Here is a 24,057-nt window from a genome sequence, read left to right as displayed (position 1 = left end):
GTGTGTGTGTGTGTGTGTGCGCATGTGTCTCCATCCACATGAGGATTTGGAGTGGTCCCCTGTGTCCAGTGTGTGCGTGTTTTTCCAAACCATGGCAGACTGGCTGATTCTAGTTTAGCAGGATGGGAGGATAGGCAGTTAGGGGTGTGGTGTGTGTGTGTGTGTGTGTGTGTGTGTGTGTCCACCCACATGAGGATTTGGATTGGTCTCCTGTGTCCAAACCATGCCAGACTGGCTGATTCTGGTTTAGCAGGATGGGAGGATAGGCGGTTAAGGGTTTGGTGGCGTTTGTGTGTGTGAGTGAGTGTGTGTGTGTGCGTGTGTGTGTGTGCGTGCGTGTGTGTGTGTGTGCGTGCGTGTGTGCGTGTGTGAGTGAGTGTGTGTCTGTGCGTGTGTGCATGTGTGTGTGCGTGTGTGTGTGTGTGTGTGTGCGTGTGTGTGTGTGTCTCTGTGTGTCTCAGGAGAGGGAGAGATGGAGGTGCTGCCTAACCGTGTAGCCCACGGGCGTCTCCAGGGGGGTGTTCTGCTTGGGCTGGCAGCTGATGTGGTAGAAGGTGAACAGCAGGTGGTGGTTGTCTGTCAGGTTGGCAGGGATCTTCATTTTCATCTCCTCATAGAACTCTGGGGATCTGTGAGGACGGGGAGAGAGACAGAGAGACAGAGAGAGAGAGAGAGAGAGAGAGAGAGAGAGAGAGAGAGAGAGAGAGAGAGAGAGAGAGAGAGAGAGAGAGAGGGTTGAGGGAGAGAGAGAGAGAAAGAAAGAGAGAGAGAGGGTTGAGAGGGAGAGGGAGACAGAGAGAGAGAGAGAGAGAGAGAGAGAGAAAGAGAGAGAGAGAGGGTTGAGAGGGAGAGGGAGACAGAGAGAGAGAGAGAGAGAGAGAGAGAGAGAGAGAGAAAGTGAACACTCACACATAAAAATGGATGCATATACACAAATTAACAGAAACACAACCAAACTAAGAAAAACTCTCACTCTCTCTTTTAAACACACACACACAATACACCCCCTTCCTTGCTCACACACACACACAGACAATCCACCCCCTCCCTTGCTCACACATAAACACAGACAAACACACACAGACACACACACACACACACACACACACACACACACGAGATGAGGGAAGAGGGAAGTTGCCTTGGAAAGGAGAACAGGTGTGGCTAGTGACCAGAGATGGAGACTCTTACTTGTCATGGTAGATGACGGACGTGTACGCTTCCTTATAAAACTCCGCACAGCTGGACTTCCCAAAGATGACCTGTTCACACAACCCCATTATTAGCATGTGTCACACCATGACATAATCATGACTCGTCTCTCCCAGACTCTCTCAGATCATCAGGACGCATCAGCAGCACCACTTCCCTCAGCTAAAACTTATGCATATGGATCCTGTGATGAGCTACGCCACTCGCTGCCTCCACACACACACAGACGCAATGAGATTAGCAGCATTTCACAGCTGCACTGATAGAATTAAGGAAGTTTCTAAACAGCACTGAGTGGATTAGAACATTTCTCGCTGCTCCTCTGAGTGGATTAAGACATTCACGACCGCTGTTTTCTAAGTTGTTTCATTGGATTAGCATCCTGCCACCAGTCTCTCATATGATATTAGGGAATGCCCGACAAATGACAATCGGATCAGGATAGGACAACACAGATGTCAAGGGACTGCTGTTTATGACAACTGATTAAAAAACCAAAAGCCTCAGGACACACAAGCACAGTTTGCAAGGAAACTTTTGTTTAAACCACAGAGGAAATGCAGAGTGCATAGTGTATTATATATGGCAAATTAACTGAACATTCTGATGTTGATGATGATTTGATGTTCTGATGATTTTTTTTCAATTTCTTGACATGTGTATGAACTGTGTTCTGTCACAGAGGCGTGTTGAAGTGGTCACAAACTCACTGGCATGGCCTGGCTGGGGTCTTCACCGGCCATGAACTGCATCTTCACGGCGATGTTCCTCACTGAACCCTGGCGACTGCTGAAGTTCACACTTTGGGGGTAAATGTAGAGCAGATTCCTGAGAATGACACATACAAAAAGAAGGGAAAGGGTTACAAGGTGAAATGTGAGAGGGAGAGAAAGAGAGAGAGAGAGAGTGACAAAGGAAGAAAAACGAGTGCAGACGTGATATGCGTGACCAGGGTTTACGTGAGGAAGACACACACACAGTGGTGACTAAAGAGGTAGGGTTTGGGAGAGCTGCACTGGAGAGACAGGTAAACGAACTCTGGAGTCCGTGGCGGCTACTCCTAACCTCTGACCTCACGTTGCTCAACTCAGCCCTGCCTCATCCTGGGACCGCACACTAGGTCATCTAGCAAACAGCTGATCAGCGGCAGGGCAGCCAGCAGCAGGCAGGGAGGTGGGAGAGAGAGAGAGAGATAGAGAGAGACGGAGAGAAGGAGAGAGAGAAAGAGAGAGATGGAGAGATAGAGAGAAAAAGAGAGAAGGAGAGAAAGAGAGAGGAGAGATAGAGAGAAAGAGAGAGAGAGAGAGAGAGAGAGAGAGAGAGAGAGAGAGAGAGAGAGAGAGAGAGAGAGAGAGAGAGAGAGAGAGAGAGAGAGAAAGAGAGAGAAGGAGAGAGAGAGAGCGTGACTGTGTGCCATGACCGTGTGCCATGACCTTACACTTCTGCCCTTGGACACACAGGGACACGCTACGGCGAGCACAAAGGAAATCTATCCTCCTTATCTATCCAGCCTCATCTCCTCTCCCACAGCCATACATGCCTGGACACAGACACACACACAGTTTGGATACAAATGGTGAGATAAAAGATGTCCGTCCTTATAACCGCAAAAGTCATCACCTGAAATGGGGTAGGGATTTTACACTTTTTATTGGACCAGTATTTAATTACCTCAAATAACCATACCATTCAACCATATAAATCCTCAGAGCGTACAAATATTAATGTTAGGCTATTAATATTAAGTATAATATTATATTATTAATATTAAATATAATATTAATAAAGAAAAAAAGAGATGGAGAGTGAGAAAAGCTATGTTTGTGCATTGGCTGGATTCCCTGCTCTATGCTGCGGGGTCAAGGTCAACTGATGCAATGCTAGGGGGCATTACCTTCCCTAGTGATTGGCCCTGAAATGAAGTGAGATTTCACAACCAATCCACACACACAGCCCAATATAAGAGAGAGACGGTCAAGTGGAAACCATATGACATGCACGCACTCAGCCAGCTCTCAGCACTAGCTCTAGGCCTCCTAGCTCCATTTCAACAGACATCACATCACAGCCACACATCCACTAAGCCCCTCCAACAGAACAACCATCTCCACTTTGAGACCACTTGAGGCACTTTTCAACCACATCCACCAGGACTGGCGTGAAATCACCTGTTGATTGGCTAACGCCCGGTAACTGGTAACTGACTTCCGTGACGATGCGGTCGCTGTGCAGGCTGTTCATGGCGGCGGCCGCCATGTGGGCGTTTGGCGGCAGGGTGCAAGCGGCCCCGACGACAGGGCAGCCGGCCTCCGAGGAGGAGGTGAACGTGCTGATGTTTGGCGTGCTGCAGTTCAGTGAGTCGCTGCGCCACACCTACCAGACCACCGAGGCCCGGCTAGCCCGGCTGGCCAGAGCCGTGCGCACCACCGAGAGCCTGGTGCGAAGGATCGACCGCCAGACGCTGGAGGCCAAGCAGGCAGAGGTCCAGATCAGAGAGGGGATCCACCACCTCCAGGTGAGAGGGGTTGGGGGTGACGACGGGAAAAGCAAACTGACCTACTATGTTTAAATATTGACTGTTGTGATAAAGAGGTCACTAACTGAGGCGGTCACTACTAACGTAAAAACAAAAGTGGTGTCTATCTCACAAATTGTTTAATTTGCCCTGAAGGTCCTGGTTTCAGAGTGCTAGTAGATCTTTGAATGGATTAAGGGTTTTTCAGACAGTTGATTAAGGTGTTAAAATAACCATGGACCCACGGGTCTAAAATCCACAGAGCACATATATTGACAAAAATGTATACCTGTACTGTTAGCGTCTTTGCCCAAAAAGCATCCATTAAGAGCAAGACCCTTATTTAAAAACATGTGACAGACTTGACGTATGTGTGAACATGAGTGCCATTTCTGGTGTGGTTCCCAGGCACAGACTGCGGATCTTAAGAGCACCGCCCAGCAGGCTAAAGGGAAGGTGGAGCAGGTGCAGCAGGAGGAGCTGGAGCTCAAGATGAAGCTTAGTGGACTGGAGTCCACCCTCACCAGCGCCAGCCCTGACAACGTCAAATCACTCAAGGTACACCACAACAACAACAACAACAACAACAAAAAAACAATGACAACCACAACAAACCAACAACAACTTGCATTTATATAGCACTTTATCAAGGCACCAAAAGCACTTTACAGTAAAAGGGGAACTAACTCACTAGCCACTAGGGCTGTCACTTTTGTGAAAAAATCCTGTTTGATTCTTGAGACATAATTGTTTATTGAATCGATTGTAAAATCGATTTTTCATGTCTAAAGACGTTTCAATTTTCAACGCCAAATATAGGCCAATCGACAAACAACTAACAGGCATTACGAACGTAAAGGGGGCGCTTGAAGACGCACAAGCCAGCAATATTTCTGATGATTTCTTGGCGTGAAGTTTCGTGCACAATGACAAACAGGAGTGCAACATTCTCGAAAAACAATAAGCAGAGTGGACTGTCATAACATCAGTGAAAAACATTACTGCAGGCTTCAACGTGGCTGCATTTACAATTAGAAATGTCAAACAAATTTCGCCTACGTAGAACTCACGACTGCACATACCGCTTTGTCCTTCTCCATAGTTTGATACTGTATATCAAAACCCCGAAGTGCTTCCATATCGAACTCCTCAAGTTATTAGGGCCTATCACTCGTCTCTCTCATGACGCACAGGTTGATTGCGTTGTCCTCAATTTTTTGGCAAAACACCAGCAGCACAGCAGCCGATTGAAACAGCTGTTTCCGGTGCGTAAATTGGTGGGAATTTTTTCGTTTTAGCTATCGCAATGCTTACTGCACTTCGGAATTCTTTGTTATTTTTCTGCTTGTTTGCGAGTTTTGTTACATTTAGATTTTGTATTTGTTTAAAATTAAAAATTAAAATTAAAATTAAAATCGATTCCCTATTTTAGTTTTCGAAACTTGTGTTGGTTGGTCCAATCGATTGTGCAATCGATTATCGAACGTAAAGTGACAGCCCTACTAGCCACCTCCAATGTGCAGCACTCACTGGGTGATGCAGAGCAGCCATTATGGCCCAGAACGCTCACCACACACCAGCTTGAGGTGACACAAATCAATGCAATTCAACCCAGCCTAAAGGTTTATCACAGAAACCAAAGCCTAGAGAGACTCAAGGGCAAGAGTTGGGCCCCCCATCTGAGCTGGTGACAGCAAAAAATATTCTATTAAACTCTCCTATTAAAACACTCACTCACTTATGAGATTTGAGAAATTTATGTCAAGGCCAACGGACAGAAATTGACTTTGAAATTGGTTCATTTGATTTGTGATCATTCTGCATCAGCATCAGCATAATTATACTGTATCAGCATTGTCAGTTTGCCTTGGTTCTAAATAGTCTTTGCTTTCAGGACACAGTTCAGAAGCACTCAAGGCTGCTGAAGGATTTACTGGACTGGACCAAGAAACAGAGGGAGAAAATTGAGCTTCAGAACCAACAGTTGACCCAGTTACAGAAACAGGCAAGTCCAAACTCTATAGTATTCAAAAGCACAAAAGTAATATGTCTAATGTAATATATATCTACCCTGTGTGTTACCAAAAAATAATCAATGACACTCTATGAAAATGTGTTGTGCCTTTGTTAGTTAGATCATTTGTTTTTGTTTGTAGTTAACAAAAGTGTTTTTGTGTATTACAGAATGGGTTGTAAGACCTGCCTGAAGAAAAGACACACTGGACACTCCACACTCCCATTATTTGGAAGACTATACTTCAAGCTATTTACATACCCACAAACAGATCCAGCAAATACATTTCAGCTAATACATCATATCATATAATACTGTATTTTAATGTTTCGGATATGCTTACTTATTATTTTATTACTTATGTGTTACTTACTTACTTATGTTACTAACTTGTCTTTGTTATTTAAAATAAATATTGATTCAATAATCCCTGTCTAGTGTAAAGTGTCTTTGAACCAATTTGACCAGATAATCTCAAGAGAGGTAGAAGTGGCAGTGTGTGTTTGTGGCACAGTGGCCTACTGGTTAGCGCTTCGAACTTGTAACCGGAGGGTTGCCGGTTCGAACCCGGACCAGTAGGCACGGCTGAAGTGCCCTTGAGCAAGGCACCTAACCCCTCACTGCTCCCCGAGCGCCGCTGTTGTTGTAGGCAGCTCACTGCGCCGGGATTAGTGTGTGCTTCACCTCACTGTGTGTTCACTGTGTGCTGAGTGTGTTTCACTAATTCACGGATTGGGATAAATGCAGAGACCAAATTTCCCTCACGGGATCAAAAGCGTATATATACTTATACTTATGTGTGTTTGCTCAAGCATATCCATACAGCATGCAAGCCAATGTCTGTGTGTATGGGTGAGTGTGTTTCCATGTGGGTGTGGATGATTCCCCACCTGTAGTGTGTGTGTGGCGTGTAGACATAGCGTGCGGGGAACTCCAGCACTTCTTTGGTGGGCCGCACGCGCAGGTCTGGATAGGGCTTGACATGCAGCAGCTCAGGGGACAGACAGTAGTGAGGGGCCTCGGGGGCTGGAGAGATGTCTATCTTCAACTGGGCTGAGAGAGAGAGAGAGGGAGAGAGAGGGAGAAGAAAGAGAGAAGAGAAGAGTGGGAGAGAGGTAGAGATAGGGGGAGAGAGAAACGAGATGGAGTTGAAAGAGAGCGAGGGAGGGGAGAGAGAGGGACAGAGGTAGAGATGTGGAAAGGGAGGACAAAAGGGGGAGGAAAATAGAAAGAGAGGGAGTGGAGAAGATGGGATGGAAAGAGAGTGGAGAAGAAGAATGAAGATACAAGTTATTGATTATTATTCAAAAGCGCATTTTGAGTCACAAAAGGTGAATGTGATAAAATAGAAGATGACTACATTAAACCTAGTTCAAACCAAGCAAAAACAAACTCATCAAACCTTAAAGCAAGCTAAATGACTGCGTTTACTGGCACTTCAGTGTCCCGGTTATGATCGGGATTTTGAAGTATCCGGTATATACCGGTTTGGTATTTGCGCATGTAAAAATCATAATCCCAATTTCAATACCGCGGATAAGCCCTTATCCCGGTTTTGAGTAACATACACACACAACCAGGATAGGGTGTGCTAATATTGTGCTAACACTTTATTGTTGGTAACCGGGATAGTAGGATTCATCATGTATACAAGGATATTAATAACCGGGTTTCTCTGTGTTCATGTAAACACCACATCCCAAATATGATTAAGGGTCATTCACACCAAGAACGATAACGATAACTATAACCATAACGATAAAAGCGTCCACACTGAACCACGATAAACGAAGTCTCTCCTTGTGTTAATGAATGTGACGGCTAAAATTTGATGGGTTCTGATTGGCTATTAGCTTTTATCGTTCTTAAAATCGCTCTGAAAGTGATCCCCAACAATATCGTTCTTCATGCCGTTATTGTTATAGTTTATGTGTGAACGCCGTATTCATATTATTGTTATCATTGTCGTTATCGTTCTTGGGGTGAATGACCCTTAAGGCTAATAACCGGGATACTGAAGTGCATGTAAACGTAATCAATGATATCATTTACAGAAAGTTGGTAAGTGTAGTGATAAAGGTAATTTAGAGGTAAATGTGGAGCGTTGTGTTGCAGTTTAACAGTTGCAACTGTTGTGGTTGCAGAGTGTAAGGTCAGGTTGGGGGTGTGCAGGTACCAGTGACGGGTCTCAGCCTCCTCAGGACGGAAGAAGGTCTACGCATGTCAGCCAGAAACTTATACAGATCCTCATCACTCAACCTGTCACCTTCCTATATACACACACGCACACACAAACACACAAACACAACACACACAGAGATACACAAACGCATAAGACGACACGCATAGAAACATATATATATGTACACTACACATGAATGGTTATTCCAACTGGACATCCACAGATATGTTCAAAGTCCTGCACATATAACCAGAGATAAGCACAAACCAACACACTGACCTATTTGACCAAAGATCAATGGAACAACAACAAAAAACACAAGATGTCCAGCATGTATTGACCGCTGACCTGTTTGAAGAAGTTGGTGACTGTGAGAGTGGCTGGCCGGAACGTGGCGAAGTTACACATGTCCTCCCCCACACTCATCCGCTCGAACCCCTTCTTCTTCCGCTCGTTCCACGTCCCTTTTCTCTCTGCGGAACAAAACAAGGACGAGTCAGTGAGGTGGGAATACATGTATAGAATGTATAGGATGTTCCGTTCTATTTGTATATGGCCCCTGATGACGGTGAAATGATGACAATAACAATCAAAAACAAAACTAATCAAACCTAATGTGGTTAAGAAATTAGAATTTTCCACAGGGTCTGAAATCTTGCGCAGAACCCCAGACAGGGCAAATGGAGAGTACAGGAGGCAAGAAAATAAAAACAAGTACCAGCAAAGACACAGCTTGGTACATATGAGTCATGTGTCTAGTTAAATAAGAATGGCAGATATTTCTGACCAGTAAAAGCCCTCTATATGTATGTAGATCAATGGTTGCTGGACACTGAAGTTTTGCAAAAGAAGCTATATGACCCCTGACCCAGGCTATGCCCTAATGTCAATGCAGGTCAGCAGAGACAAGGCCACTTCTGGGATAATATTTACTAAACCCACTTCATCTGAATAACACAGAAACATGAACTAAACAGAAGTATGAGCTGAGAGAATAAACACTGTAAATGAATCGTGTGCCATGTAATATCATTTCATTCTAATGCCATGTAATATGAAGTAATCCTCTAGAATGTACACTTAACACCATGTTTGTTAAATAAACAAATCTACTGGAATGTAAAGTAATGCCATATTTGGCATTACGGATTATGGAAATGTAATGTACTGTAAGTGCTTGGTGAATGAACAACTGTGCTGTAATCTCATGTCCTCTAATCTAATCCCTAGTGTCCTGTCATGTCCGCATGTGGCATCTTTGGCAGTAGATAGGGATTTGGGCCAGAGACATCTGAGGTGTCTGAGTTAAAGTGTAATTCCAGCAAAAATTGACCCATGGGTGTTTTTCTGCATTAAAACACATCAAATAGGCCGTGGAGACAGTATTTTTCGTTGATCAACCACTACAGAGCTTGCTCCAGTATATGCCCAAATGGCAAACAGTGGATTAGCTAAGGGCCATGAGTCAAACGCTTCTCAAATAGCCTTTTTTTAACCAGTAATATTGTTCAAAACAGCATCAAACCTCGTCAGTAGCTTGCACAAGGTCCCTACACATAAAACGAAGCACCAACAACGTAGTTAACGAACCCGGAGTTTATCACAAAAGACTGTTAATCTCACAGAAGACTGAGATCTCACACGGAGCATGACGTCTATTGCCGGAAGGTAATGCCTTATATGGACTTTCCTTCGAGCTAAGTAAGTGTTAGGATACTTAGTGTAAGTGTTCTTTTAGTCTTCTGTAATAAACGACGGGTTCGCTAACTATGTTGGTGCTTCGATTTATGTGTAGGGACCCTGAGCAAGCTACTGACGAGGTATTGTGTAATGTGGTGTAGTGTACTATTGTGTAGTGTGGTGTAGTGTTGTGTAGTGTGGTATAGTGTACTATTGTGTAGTGTGGTGTAGTGTACTATTGTGTACTACTGTGTAGTGTGGTGTAGTGTGTTGTGCTATAGTGCACTACTGTGTAGCGTAGTGTAATGTGGTGTACTATAGTGTACTACTGTGTAGTGTGGTGTAATGTGGTGTGCTATAGTGTAATACTGTGTAGTGTGGTGTAATGTGGTGTGCTATAGTGTAATACTGTGTAGTGTGGTGTAATGTGGTGTGCTATAGTGTACTACTGTGTAGTGTGGTGTAATGTGGTGTGCTATAGTGTACTACTGTGTAGTGTGGTGTACTATAGTGTACTACTGTGTAGTGTGGTGTGTCGTGATGTGTCTGAGGTACCACTGTCTGAGTCGGGGTCGGAGCGCTCCAGCCCCCCCACGCTGCTGACAATGTTGAGCAGGTGAATGGCGGTCCAGGCAAAGGGCATGCGGAAACGACCCAACCTGTTGCAGGACTGCTCCGCCTGCGTACGCAACTTCTCCAGCTTCTCCTTATGCTGCGCACGCACACACACACACACACACACACACACATATTTACATAGGCATGTACGCACAAAGAAATGCAGGCAGGCAAACAGCCAGCCATACAAACATTATATAACTACTGCACTTATATATCAGTGAGGCACAATGCACTTTTAGGATATTGCCGTATTTACATGGAGAATCAACATAGTATGCCAATCTATAAAAACATTGCCGTTTTCTTTTTGAAGGTTGTATTAATTAATTTAGTAAAAGAGATTGGTGATTTCTTCTTTTTTCTAAACTAGCCAATACCAGTTCTTCTCAGCTTTACCATTCAACATCTTTAGCTTCAGCTCTAAGCTATTTAAGCTTTGAAGGACACAAAGTGTCCTTAGTTAGTTTTAAATCAGGTCTTCTCAACATGGATATTTCTATTTTAAGAAATATTGCCAAGGCCTCACATAATTGGACCCTTTTAGGAGTTTGCTGGACATTGATCGTCATGAAGGCAAATATTGAAACTGTCATGGAATGAATTGAGAAACTATTACAGATGTACTCTGCCAAGCGCACTGTCTGCCTGCCTCTCACGCACGCACACAGAGATGCACACTTGCACCTCTCACACACACACACACACACACACACACACACACACACACACACACACACACACACACACACACACACACACACACACACACACACACACACACACACACACACACACACACACACACAGGACATGTGCATTCTTGGCTCTAATATTTGATCGTCTGTGCCAGTCTGGCCTTCTCACCTATTTCTCTTTCCTCTGCAAATATATCCCTGAACTTTATAAAGTTTGCTTTAATATTAGACAATTCTTAAATATTGGCTGTCCTGCTTCTGATTCAGCAAACACAGGTGACCGCATGTTACCCTTTTGGGACTCTGCATGTGCAGTTCAGAGGTCAGTCTGGTGTCTGCATGCTGCTGTTAGCCAGTGAAGCTGTAACTCACCTTAGTGGAGTCGGACTCTTTCATGATCATGTAGGGCTCACAGCACTCCCCTATGTCGCCCTGCTGCAGAACCTTCTCCAACTGAGAGAGAGAAAGAGAGAAAGAGAAAGAGAGAGAGAGAGAGAGAGAGAGAGAGAGAATGTGTGTGTGTGTGTGTGTGTGTGTGTGTGTGTGTGAGAGAGAGAGAGAAAAAGAGGTGGGTGGGGTACAGTTTGCATAGAAAGAAAGAGAGAAAGAAGGAAGGAAACATGAGAGAGAGAGAGAGACAGTGAGACATATGAAAGAGACAAGAGAGAGAGAGAGCAAGCGAGAGAGCATAAAAGAGAGGATTGGATAATGCATGAACTAATAAAACCATTTATAGTGAGAACATAAGAGGTCATGAGAGAATGACCGAGTGGCACAGTGAGGCACAGCAGTGCAGGTCATTTCCCCACTGAGCTGTGGGCTAGTGGCGCCCCCTGCTGGCTGCTCGTAGCTACCTTGATGACCAGGAAGATGTCTGCGGAAGGGTATGTGATGGAGAAGATGGCGGAGCGGGCCAGGGTGGAGATGGCCGTGTGGGGGATGTGAGGCCGCAGCAGGCCCTTCATCTGATCAGAGTTCAGGTCAAAGTGGAAGTTCTCCGAGATCTGGGAGGTGATGGGGGGGGACGGGGGACCACAGGAGGTAGCGGAGGAGGAGGAGGCGGAGGAGGCGGAGGAGGAGAGAGGCAAGGAATCAGGACAATCGGCACAACCATTTTCAACTCAAATCAAATCTCCAGGTCGCAGGTCAAATGAAAACATCCAAACTCTACTTCAAAATAAATTTTCCAAAGGACACACTGGAGTTAATGCAAGTAACTCCGTGATAACAATAAAAAAAATGAATACCTTTTTCTTTTCTTTGACATCATACAGAGCCAGTGTTCCAAATATTGGCTCAATTTCTATCTCAAACCTGGAGGGACAACCAGGAGAGACACACACACACACACACACACACACACACACACACACACACACACAAGAGATTAGCTCTGGATTGGCTGCAGATAGCATCAGATAGTATCAGTGTAACGCGCACATGAGGGTAGAATGCGGAACATGGGGGTCAGAGAAATGTGTTGGAGCAGTGTGGAGTATACAGTGATATGACATGGCTTGATTCTCTGGGGGTCTGCTGATGAGTGACTGTTGCAAATGCGGGCATATGAACCCTGAGAGAGACAGACTGGAGAGCTGACAAGAGATGGAGAGCAAGACCGGTAGAGAGGGAGAGAGAGAGGGGGGGGGGAAGTAGTAGAAGAAGAAAAACACTTCCTCACTGAATCCAGTAAATTCAGCAGTCAGGAACCAACATTTCCATCAATTAAAAAATGAAGACTAGCTTCCATACTTATTGGGAGAGCACAAAAGTTGTGCAAATCTAGCTGCACGGTACCTGGTAACCTGTCATAAACTGATGAAGAGAGTGGCATATATTGTGACATACTTCACTTTCTATCACTAATTATTATCCATGATAACACACAGAATTACTATACTGTATAGTACGTACAGTAATACTGTATCATTTCCTATTCTCTCTCTGTCTGTATTATTTTGTTATAGGTTTGCTTCAGTAATGCCAATAAAGCTCCATTGAAAATTGAAACTGAGAGGGGGGGGGGGGTAGAAATGAAGAGAGCATTTAGAGGAAGTGGGGAGGGAGGGAGACAGCAAACAACAGAGAAACAGAGAGAGACAGAGTGAGAGAGAGAGAGAAAGAGAGAGATGGAGAGAAAGAGAGAAAGAAAGAAAGAGAGAGGGAGAGAGAGAGAGAGAGAGAGAGAGAGAGAGAGAGAAAGAGAGAGAAAGAAAGAGATAGACAGACAGACAGTCAGACAGACAGAGAGAGATACTCACTTGAGGGACAGACACTTGACCATGATCCTCTGGCCCATGTGCTCTTTGGGGACCTCTGGGAGGGAGCAGCGCTCCACCGCCTCGTCCTGCCGCGTGAGAACCGACCGCCCACAACGTTTACACAGACACCAAGGCAACGTTGACACAGGACACCGCATTAAAGAAGCAAGAGCAGAGAGAGGGAGAGAGGCACAGAGGGAAAGAGAAACAGAACGAGCATGTTAGACAGGGACATTGAGAGGACAGCAAGGGGGACATGCAAATACTGTTCGGTCAAAGTCCATCATATAGCACTCAAACAAGTGGATGGATTTCAGCTGTTGATATATGTCAGGCTCCCCTTTGGGAGCTATACAATTAAAGACAGACACACACACACAGACACACACACACACACACAGACACACACACACACACAGACCTCGTCAGGTGTGGGGTAGAGGCCTAGCAAGTCGGTGTGGCGCCCCTGCTGGCGAGCGTCGGCGTTGCGGCGGTCCATGTCCTCGGCGCTGGTGCGCTCCAGCACTGAGGGCAGCAGTGCGTCGGGAGACGAGTTCTTCAGGTCGAAGATGCTGGAGGCCCAGCTGCCCCGCGGCGTGTCGTCCATGGACACCGAGCGACGCTTTGCCTCGTCCTGATGGACACAGCAACGGGGACGCTCAACAGTCTCATTCACATTTTCCATAAAGCATTTGATACAACACAAATAAAACAGATAAATACTATTCTATTACATGGGAATTGACACCTTGCTCACAAATGCCTCAGAATAACCTGCCATCCACATCTTCAACTCCCAACCCCACATTGGGAGGATAAAATGTACATTACATTATTGGTAGCCTGGAGATTCCAGACCCTGGTAATCTAGAAGGATTAAGGGTCTGGCTACAAATAATGTAATGGCCCAACTCGAGGGGCGGCACCAAGAGTGCATTTGAAAATCTCACTGCACGCGATTGGATAAGACTATACGACCAATGTTTACTGACTGATTCCGGACTTCTACGCAATTGGATAACACTACGACTCTCATCTGTTTAGCTCGCCTTTGGCCCGCCTATATGAGATACACCGATGTGATTGGCTCCCCCCGATACAAGCGGCAAAAGTAACGTGCATCATTACTCATTGCCAGAGTGTCTCGCAGAGATAATTCAAATTGTGCTCCTGCGACAACTCTGGATTTTCCAGGTACATTACTGGGGGAGCAGAGAAGAAGAGAAGGTGGGGAGCAAATGAACTAAGTGGTCCGACACGCTGAAACAGAGAAAGAGTTCTAGCCGACCTGGTCGTCATGACGTTCTGTTGCGGTCTCGTCCAGCTCAAAGGTCTGCTTGACCAGGCCCCTCTGCTTCTCCCTCTGCCTCTCCGAGTTGTGTGGCGACTGTGTGGTGCTGTAGCGCTGGTACCTGCGTGCGATAGGTCACAGAGGTCAAAACGGGCACTGCCGCCCAGCATCAGGGACAAGTCCTCACAGCTGTCCTCATCTCTGTGGTCCAGTGAACTGTAACGGAGTGCGGCCTCAGCAGCCTCTGTGCCTGCCTGCCTGCCTGCCTGCCTGCCTAGCCGTACTCACTTCCTCTGGATGATGAGCCAGTCATCTGTGTAAACTCCCAGGGCGTCTCGCACTCGGGGGTCCAGTGTCCTACAACAAAACACAAACACAGAAAACTGCTGATGCGGTGCTCTAGTGTGTGTGTGTGTGTGTGTGTGTGTATTTCTGCACAGCAACTGTGAGGTGTTGTGTGGTGCAATGTTGTGTACAGCAGAATAAAAAAGGGTGTCATGTTATATAGTGCAGTGTTTCCCATACATTGACTTATTTGTGGTGGCCCACCACAATATCAACACTGACCACCACACAATGATTTTCCAGGTTGTACTAAATTGTGCTTAAATCTGGTTAGCATCATAACCACGCTGCGCTAATTTGTTAAAAACTGTTGCATTCAAGTCAATGTCAATTCTGCAAACCTACCACCACAAATAGAATTTAATTCTGTGGGCAACACTGAAGTGAGTGGCACACAATGCAGGAGTGGTGTACAGTGTGGTGTGGTGCTGCAGAGTGCAGTAATGCGGAGAATACAGTCATGTACTGTAGTGGTCTAATGACATACCCTGGATCCTGCTGTGCAGTCACTAAGTGCAATGCAATGTTCTAAAGAATGAAATATAAATATATTTTTTGGGGGGCTTTTTATGCCTTTAATTTGATAGGACAGTGGAGAATGACAGGAAGTGAGTGGGAGAGAGAGTCGGGGTGGGATCCGGAAAGGACCACGGGGCGGGAATAGAACCCGGGTCGCCGGCGTACGGTGCAGGTGCCCCAGCCAGTTGCGCCACGGCTGGGGCCTGAAATTCTGTTAAATACTGTGCAATGCTAATTTGGCCCAATGATGAGTAAAGATGAGCACAACTGTGTAGCATTATAGCTATACACAATGCTATGCTGCACAGAGCTGTGTAGTGCTGCAGAGTGTTGTATTGTGCAGCTGAATAGCAGAGGTCTGTGCAGGGCTGTGTAGTACTACACACTTCCATGTGACATGCTTCCCAGAACACATCACAGTGCTGTGCAATAGATGAAATGGGATGTGTGCAATGCATTCATATACTGTGCAAAACACTGTAGAGCGCTGTGCTCTGCTGTAAAATGCTATGCAGTGCATGTATTGTGCATGTATTGCCATGTATTACACGGCTCTTCACAAATGACTTGAATGGGACTTCCCAACACTGCCGCATCGGAGTCTTGTTCGCCCTGTCGCGACTTATTTTCCGACCGGCGTTCTATACATTATCCCTTACGTATTGCCATGCAATGCTTGGTGGTGCTGTGTGCGGTATGGTGTGGAGCTCACACACACACACACACACACACACACACACACACACACACACACACACACACACACACACACACACACACACATCAGCTGCAGATGCAGAGCTGGGGTAGCTCGGTCCCAGAGGTAAAAGCAGGCCACGGCCACTGAGCCGTGCAGAATGTGTCACATGACAGGGACAGGCCTACAAAAGTGATGTGCTAGGTAGTAATGAACCGTGCTCGGGATTGTGTGTGTCCACGCATGCCACTGTGTGTTTGCGAGAGGAGTGAGTGTGAGTAAGCGAATGACAGAGTGTGTATGTGTTTGAGTATGTGTGTGGCTGTGATAGTGTAAGAGTATGTGTGTGTGCGCATGTGTGTGAGTATGTGTGTGTGTTAGTGACTCACTCTTCCTCAGGCAGAGCTGCCTCAAGCGTGCTGCACTCTCTCTCCTGCAGGACGAGTTCCAGGTCATCCGGGGGGAACTCCATCAGCTGGCGGAGTGGTCCAGGTTCTGGTCCGGGAGCGTGGCTGCTCACATACTCCTCAAAGTCTACTGGTTCCACTACCTCTGTCAGGGGCAGCTGCAAACACACAGGCACACATGCACACACGCACACCACATACACACATCATGCTAAATTGTAATCAATTCTATTTCATTTCAATAGGACACTTCAATAAACGAATTTGGGTACTTTTGAGGACAGAATGCACAGTTCAGTATCTCACTTAAAGGGTCAGTTAGCGATTGTGCATGCAGACACGTTTTTTTTTTTTTTTTTTTTAATGCATAAAACGTACATTATATTTTAACCAAGGACAAACAAAACACACCAAAGACGTAGCTCACCCTTCCCTACAGTATTCCCAGAGAAACTCCACACAGGGTTTTGAATTGTTTGGGGGACAGACTGCCCCCACATTGTTTGTTTCCAGCCTGGGCTGACTACAGAGACTGTTTTTTTTACAGTGAACTCACAGGATGGGCAGTTAGCCGATTGTGAGGAGATGTTCGCTGAATGTGACAAAAAATATTAGGGGCGATCGCGTATGGTCGCTGACTGCACCATCTTACAGTAAAGCTTGAGTTTGCATATGCCAAAAAAAATCTTTTTTATTACAGAGACAGGACGAGGAAATGAGGGCAGAAGAGAAAGTGATTTGTCTGGCTTGTGGCGCAACCTCTTCCTCTTTTGAAGACGTACCCTAACCACAGAGTTATTCCCCCAGCCAAATCCAGAGTTGCCTTTGGATTGTCTTTGGTGGTAAAACAACAAGATTTCAAAAAGGATTGCCTGGTTCGATATCTTTAAAAACATGCTGTTTGTATCTCAACCGCTATTTGCATTCAAATCACCACTTTTACTGCACTCATCCTTGACAAAAGAACACATGCAAACACACTCACACACACAGACACACACACACACTCACAGGTTGGTGAGCTCCTGCACGCTTCTTAGATAGCTGTGGTGACCCATAGTCCCTGGACACCTGTTTCCTCACCTCAGACGCCACCGTTCTAGGAGAGAAACACAAGTTAATACTGATCAATACCTCAAACAGTATTAAATATAGCAGTGGCAATACATTTATTTGTATGATCGAACACGTGCAAATATGCAGCCAGGAAGTGTTTCAGATGGGAGCAGAATAACAAATGCAAAGTACAGTACGAGTGCGAGTGCAGAGGTACCTGAACTGACATATTAGCCAGCATCAAATGAGGTATGGAGGCCTAACCCCACTACCCATTCCCACTCTCCATTCCCCACAGCAGGACTGAACCAGACACAGCTAATCTTTCGATGTTTAGTTGCACTTCGTGCATGTAGCATGGATGAACATAGCCACAGAGAAAAACACAAAGAGGTCATCTACACTCAGAATTGGAATTCGGACATCCAGAGCTTTGCTACTTTTGAATATGTTTGCTTAGCCCACCTGGACCATATCAACAAATGTCACAGTTAACAAACTGATAGCCTCACAGGTGAACTTACTCCGCTAATCTGGTACAACGCGGTTTACTGCCATTTTTCAGAGGCCGACAAGGACTACAGTGACAACAGAGGCGAGAAGTAGCAGCCTGTCAGGACAAGAAAGATCCGGGAATCCAAATCAGCAAGCGCAGGAGCACACCAGTGTCAGCAGCCTCCTCCAGGAAAGCCCAGGATCCAGGACGTCATGGGAATAATGGCAGGCATGGGCATGTGAGTGAGTGAGCTGTGATTTGGGGATGTACTGTCTGCAGCAAAATGCACATAGCCCTTAGATTACAGATTGATCTCCTATAAACCACCTCCACAGCTTCAGTCGCTAGACTTGTGTAATGCAGTGTTCTTGGAGTGAATAACATGTATTGATTGTGCAATGGATGTCGTGTAGGCCTAGGTTATGTGGTGCAGTGGCTGGAGCCCAAGACACATTAACCTCTGGGGACAATAAAGCACACCTTAAGCTGAATCTTTATTTTCAAATGTCTCATTTCACATCCAGTCCAGACTGTTGAGTTTGGCACTCATTAATCATGACTGAATAAAGTGAACGGACAGTCTGAATATGTTTACAATAACGACTGTTATGAAGTCATGGGTTTACACTATGTTTGACTAGTGGGATGTTCCTGTTCGTCTGTTTAGCCAAAAGTGAAATCCAACACGTAAGTGCCTTATAACACATGGAAGTAAACAAAAATATTGACCTCAGCCCTGAGCACCCAGCATGCACTTCCTCTTCTGCCCAGTCACATGGGCTAGAGTGGAACAATACAAGCGAGTGCCTCTTGAGACGAGAGGAGGCAGATGGAGACTGGTACAGCAATCAGGGATACAGGCAGACAGGAAGAACAAGTTCAGCTACTAGGGGCTGCCCATTCGTGTTGCAATAAGAATGCCTTCTGATTCATTAAATGTGAAGTAAGCGGTTTCTGTTGTCAAAACATTTGCTTCTGAACTTCAATTGCTTCTGGATACTGATGGGTATGAAGACAAGGCAGATAAACAGTGCCCCCGGATTTTTGTGTCCACTTTCCACACTGGGTTTAATATTTCACACCTTTTTTCTTTTTATTTAAATGTTCAGGCCCACTCAATTTGTCAACAACTGCATGAGCAAACACCACCAAACATGCACACAGGAATAACTCCAAACCATTAATCTTCATACATGTTGATATTGCCGATCTAAAGATATTACATTTTTTCACAAAGAAAAAAAAAACTGAATCACACAGGGTGACTAACACTTAAAAAAAAGGAACAGGTCTAAAAAAAAATTCCCACCAATTTGACATTGCGATGCATGCTCACGAACGCCTTTGATCCGAGATCTCTCTATCGAACCGTATCCCCCCCCCCACTCCACACCATAGTACGATCCCTCTCCTCTGTCTGCTCTGCAGAGCTGTGCAGCTGCCCTCCTGCTTGGTGCTACTGTCGGCTGTGGAGTCCAGGAGGGGAGCAGCACCAGCAGCTGTTCTGGCTTGAACGGCGCCGGCGCCGGTCCGTGGGACTGGACTGGACTGGTGGGTTGCAGGGAAACAAAGTGGTCTCTCCACACTCCGGGCCATGTGCTGCCCCCCAACCACACATGGGAGTGTTAGTTCCTGACGGGGACAAAGCAATGCAACCCCCACCACCACCACCACCACCACCACCACAACCACCACCCATTCCTTTCATAGACAGTATGCAGCTGCTCCCCCCAGTAACTCAAACTGCCGTTTTCTCTCTCTTTTTTGGTGCCTCTCTCTGAATTAGTATTGGTAAATATGTCTGTATAACGGACAGACACTCACTCTCACACACACACACTCATACACACTAACAGACACTAATTATCTCTCTCTCTTTTACACACACACACACACACACTCATACACACTAACAGACACTAATTCTCTCTCTCTCTCTCTTTCAAACACACACACATTCATACACACTAACAGACACTAATTCTCTCTCTCTCACACACACACACACACAAGCAGAAATTAATTTACTCACACACAACCAAGGATGATTTTGGTCTCTGACTACACATTCAACACTTAATATACACTCCTCACAGGACTCAATTCTCTCTCACAAACACACCCATGAACAGAAACACAGAAACACACAAGCACACAGAGCAACAACAGACACCAACTCTCTCACTTAGTCTCTGTCTCAGAGACACCAACACTGACAGACACACAGCTGCGAGGACCCAACATCTGCCCCTTCCATGTACTGAGCAACCTCTCCTGTCACCACACATACACCAAGCCCCTTCCTCTACACACTGGAATGCCACAGTGCTCAAGCTGTTAGCCTGAAACACACACACACACACACACACACACACACACACACTCTCCCAACCTACATTTCACCCACTCTCTTTATCTACTGAGGTTTACTCCTCCTTCTGCATTCTTTCTTCTTCACGCTCTCTCACACACTAACTCACACTATTTTGCTCCCTCTGCACCCCCCCCCCCCCCCCCCATCATGGGAAGCCCCAACAAACACCCCACGATCCCCCTCTCTCGGCCGAATCCCCCATGCTGTCAGCTGTACAGCTATAGCCCGGATATGGCCTCTCTCCCTGGGGGAGTCAGGCCACTCAGTCAGGCCAAACACTCCCCACACTTCCTGGCATGATAAAAAAGTGATGACTGCAGAGCTGGATTTCCCAAGGCAGAACTCCATGCCATGCTGCGCGGAACGCGCTGCTCTAGCAGTCATGTTGTGTGTTGTGGCAGAAGTAATATGGTACATAGCCTCAGCCAATAATGTGACCTACACAGCACATTTCGCCCAAGCTATTTTGGCTTAATCAAAGCCAACGTGTTCACTGGATGAGACATGACCACGAAGGCCTAGGCCTACATTTCATATTACATAGCCCACGTCCGAACAGGAAAAAGGAAGAAAAATCTCTGCCGCAACACAGTGCCTAGAATGACTTCACACCCTTTCCTGCATCCTGGACATAAACAATGGACAAAGTTCCAACGCTAAAGAAAGGTGAAGAGAGAAGAGAAAAATTAGGCGAAAAACTTGGTGTCTACATTGAAACTTTTCTTGTGCCGTTTCATCACTGCTACTCAGAACAGAAATGGTAGGTCACTCAGCAGATGAAAACACAAAAATATACGTAAAGAATAGAGGCAGACTGTGCCTTGGGGCATAAAGAATAGAGGCAGACTGTGCCTTGGGGCGTAAAGAATAGAGGCAGACTGTGCCTTGGGGCTTAAAGAATAGAGGCAGACTGTGCCTTGGGGCTTAAATAATAGAGGCAGACTGTGCCTTGGAGCGTAAAGAATAGAGGCAGACTGTGCCTTGGGGCTTAAATAATAGAGGCAGACTGTGCCTTGGGGCTTAAATAATAGAGGCAGACTGTGCCTTGGGGCGTAAAGAATAGAGGCAGACTGTGCCTTGGGGCGTAAAGAATAGAGGCAGACTGTGCCTTGGGGCGTAAAGAATAGAGGCAGACTGTGCCTTGGGGCTTAAAGAATAGAGGCCGACTGTGCCTTGGGGCGTAAAGAATAGAGGCAGACTGTGCCTTGGGGCTTTGTTGACATGCTCACCACATTCCAAGATTGCAAAGATTTCCGCTTGGTTTTGATCACGCTTACCTGATACACGAGATGTGACGCTTATCAAACTCCTGCCCTGCTTTATGGACACCCCGACTAAACATGCCACGGAGAAGAAACAAGCCCCGGGGGGGTTGAAGGAAAATACATTTGTTTATCAACAAAAGCTACTCTCTAAAAATGAAATGAGAGCAATGCTATAGAAGAACCTTATATAGTGTCCCAAAGAACCCGCAGAAGGTGCTAGTTCTCGGAAAAAAATGTTTAAGAAAAGGTATGAAAATACTAGTCTTTCTAAAGAACCATTTCCAATGTGAAGAACCTTTCACTTGATGTAAAGGTTCAAGTCGTGGTTCTTTATAGAACCATATAATGATGAAAAGAAGCAATTTTGAGCTTTACTTTTTGTAGTGTTTGCAATCAATTTGACTTAAGCTCACTTTGGTTACTAAGGCTGAACTATATTCTGCAACAAGAATATATTCCACAGGCTCTTCAACAGACACTGCAAGTCTGCAAGAGTTGCCTACTTTACTGTCACATGAAAGAACCTAGGTCTAATTCCTACAGTCACTCTATGAAACTGTCAAGCCCAAGCCAGGTAGCCTACTCGTGATTTTCCCAGATAAAAAAGGAACTGCACATTCCCTGTTCTGCTTGTGTTTTCATTAGGCGAGATGAATAGTATCAGGTTGAAGATAGCCCCAGAACGTCTAAAAAAATGCAGAAGTCGGTTTTGCTTACAGATGGGCTATAAGCCTTTTCTCAAAGGCAAAGGCAGTGATTTTGCTTATAAACACACAGGGTCAGGCACAGTTCATTAGTGACAACCACTCACAGTAGCGCCACAGACAGAGAGAGCTAACAACACCCGCCTGGTCCCGCATAAAGTAGTTTACTGTAGCTTGATGGCTAACATTTACCCATCGCTGAAAGCTTGTGTTAGTTTTAGCCTAATTGTTGCAAGACACCTTACATAGACACAGCAATGCGGTAGTAAGGGTAGAACTTATGAAAGAGTTAATTCATCATTTGTAGGCTATCTACCACCACCACCAGTAAAATTATGTTTTGAAAAAAAAAAAATATATATATATATAGTGAAAATATGCTTCTGTCATGTATGCTGTTATCGCCAATGACAGTAACATTTGGTTGATCAATGTGGCGCAAAGCTTCATTCAAATAATCCGATATCTCTTAGCAAGCCAGCTAGGAACTTTCGTCCGAACTATTCAACAGGGAATGCCCTAAACGAGCAGAGTTTTCTTCCTGTCTCCATATCTACTGTAGGCTATATCAAATTTCAAGTTTTAGTGAAACGCATATGGGCTGAACAAAAGAATCGTCCCTGTCCAACTGCACTCACGGGAGTAGGCTACGGCGGTTCATGTCAAGCGATACCTCCTAAATTCATGCGCTAACGTTGTCGAATTCGGTCACGCGAGCTATCACACCCAAAGACTGGCAAACAACACTGTTTTGTTATTCACTCTTACCTGTTAATTTTATGGGCAAAAGCCCTCCTTTCCGTTGTTGAAGCTGCCATCCCATCCAGACACCTTCCAAAATATCCTCCTTTTCTTACACTTTCGTACTGGGCAGCTTACACTCTGCTTCCTTGTGCCTCTACAATGACAAATGGTTCCTCCTAGTGGTTAGGAGACGAAAAACTCACGCATTCTCACCTAACCGGTTGCTATGACGCACTCAGACTGTTGCAACTAGATGCAGAGTTTTTGTAACGTAGCCTAGACCTAATGTGGTCAGACTCAAAAAGCCGTTAAAACCAATTATGTATAATGCTAGCCGGTGTGGTTTTGTTTTTGCAACAACAAACGGAAATGTTTGTATTCGTTAGGTTTTGACAGACAGTAGGTTATTCAAGCGCATGGGTTTGTTTTTGTCACGAGCAGTCTGGGCCTGTAGACTATTTTATAGAAGCAATAAGCTGATTCGAAAGGGATTAATGTTAGGCAGCGAGGTGCGGCTTAGACCATTGTTAAGTTGTTCATCTGCAGAAGCAACGTGCAGATGGATTGGCCAGTTTGTTGACATCTATCTGTGTCCACTTAAAGATACATCACAGCTCTGCTAATGACGCGGTAGCAAAACATACCGTGTAGCACAGCCTACTGATAAGAACAGTTTGTAGGATCAAAGGGCGAAGAGAAGACCAAGAGGGCAGAACAGCAGGTGGCATCGCTGCCCCATTCTGCATGTGTAGTGTGTGCCAAGAAATGGGTCAACCAATCATCTTTCAAGAGTTCTCCTGAATAGCCAATCAGTTTCGGTCACCAAAAACTCCTTGGAGAAGTAATTACTGCATTTTCCCTTGATATGAACAAGCTCGACGTCTGTGTACGGGCTCTGGGATTTGACATTGTAGAAAGTAGTCCAGAGAGTTGTCTATTTTCTCTCACAATACCATTTTTCAACTTAGGTTGTCAAAAA

General features: G+C 45.5%; 2 protein-coding genes across 7 annotated transcripts in view; one reads left to right on the top strand and one right to left on the bottom strand.

Moving 5' to 3' along the window:
* The window catches only part of LOC121704602 (dedicator of cytokinesis protein 7-like), a 55,031-nt gene extending 31,754 nt beyond the window's left edge, over window positions 1-23,277 (bottom strand). For 3 of the 6 annotated variants that reach the window (XM_042084969.1, XM_042084971.1, XM_042084973.1), the window contains exons 1-17: window positions 23,103-23,277; window positions 17,451-17,538; window positions 16,422-16,597; window positions 14,760-14,828; window positions 14,469-14,592; window positions 13,602-13,814; window positions 13,181-13,266; window positions 12,167-12,233; window positions 11,774-11,923; window positions 11,292-11,372; window positions 10,159-10,315; window positions 8,272-8,396; window positions 7,918-8,011; window positions 6,632-6,794; window positions 1,923-2,040; window positions 1,192-1,262; window positions 491-629 (exon numbers count right to left, since the gene is read on the bottom strand). In XM_042084969.1, the coding sequence (XP_041940903.1) occupies window positions 491-629; window positions 1,192-1,262; window positions 1,923-2,040; window positions 6,632-6,794; window positions 7,918-8,011; window positions 8,272-8,396; window positions 10,159-10,315; window positions 11,292-11,372; window positions 11,774-11,923; window positions 12,167-12,233; window positions 13,181-13,266; window positions 13,602-13,814; window positions 14,469-14,592; window positions 14,760-14,828; window positions 16,422-16,597; window positions 17,451-17,538; window positions 23,103-23,152 (1,971 nt within the window). In that variant the 5' untranslated portion in view covers window positions 23,153-23,277. The remainder of the gene's footprint in view (window positions 1-490; window positions 630-1,191; window positions 1,263-1,922; window positions 2,041-6,631; window positions 6,795-7,917; window positions 8,012-8,271; window positions 8,397-10,158; window positions 10,316-11,291; window positions 11,373-11,773; window positions 11,924-12,166; window positions 12,234-13,180; window positions 13,267-13,601; window positions 13,815-14,468; window positions 14,593-14,759; window positions 14,829-16,421; window positions 16,598-17,450; window positions 17,539-23,102) is intronic. The other 3 variants (XM_042084968.1, XM_042084970.1, XM_042084972.1) reach the window with 1 other exon arrangement.
* On the top strand, window positions 3,153-6,201 carry angptl8 (angiopoietin like 8). The gene is made up of 4 exons (XM_042084976.1): window positions 3,153-3,727; window positions 4,136-4,285; window positions 5,622-5,732; window positions 5,912-6,201. The coding sequence occupies exons 1-4, from the start codon at window positions 3,428-3,430 to the stop codon at window positions 5,921-5,923; spliced, it is 573 nt and encodes a 190-aa protein (XP_041940910.1). The 5' UTR covers window positions 3,153-3,427; the 3' UTR covers window positions 5,924-6,201.
* Window positions 23,278-24,057: the final 780 nt, after the last annotated feature.

Source organism: Alosa sapidissima, chromosome 3, assembly GCF_018492685.1.
Source record: "Alosa sapidissima isolate fAloSap1 chromosome 3, fAloSap1.pri, whole genome shotgun sequence".
Classification (NCBI taxonomy): Eukaryota; Metazoa; Chordata; class Actinopteri; order Clupeiformes; family Clupeidae; genus Alosa; species Alosa sapidissima.
This window is presented reverse-complemented; position numbering and strand designations above follow the sequence as displayed.

What these genes read in the sequence shown, in the direction of transcription:
- angptl8 (XM_042084976.1), top strand. Translation starts at nt 3,428, where the DNA reads ATGCGGTCGCTGTGCAGGCTGTTCATGGCGGCGGCCGCCATGTGGGCG. An exon ending in AGGGGATCCACCACCTCCAG is followed by an intron (nt 3,728 to 4,135) that starts GTGAGAGGGGTT and finishes TGTGGTTCCCAG; the next exon opens with GCACAGACTGCGGATCTTAA. An exon ending in ACAACGTCAAATCACTCAAG is followed by an intron (nt 4,286 to 5,621) that starts GTACACCACAAC and finishes CTTTGCTTTCAG; the next exon opens with GACACAGTTCAGAAGCACTC.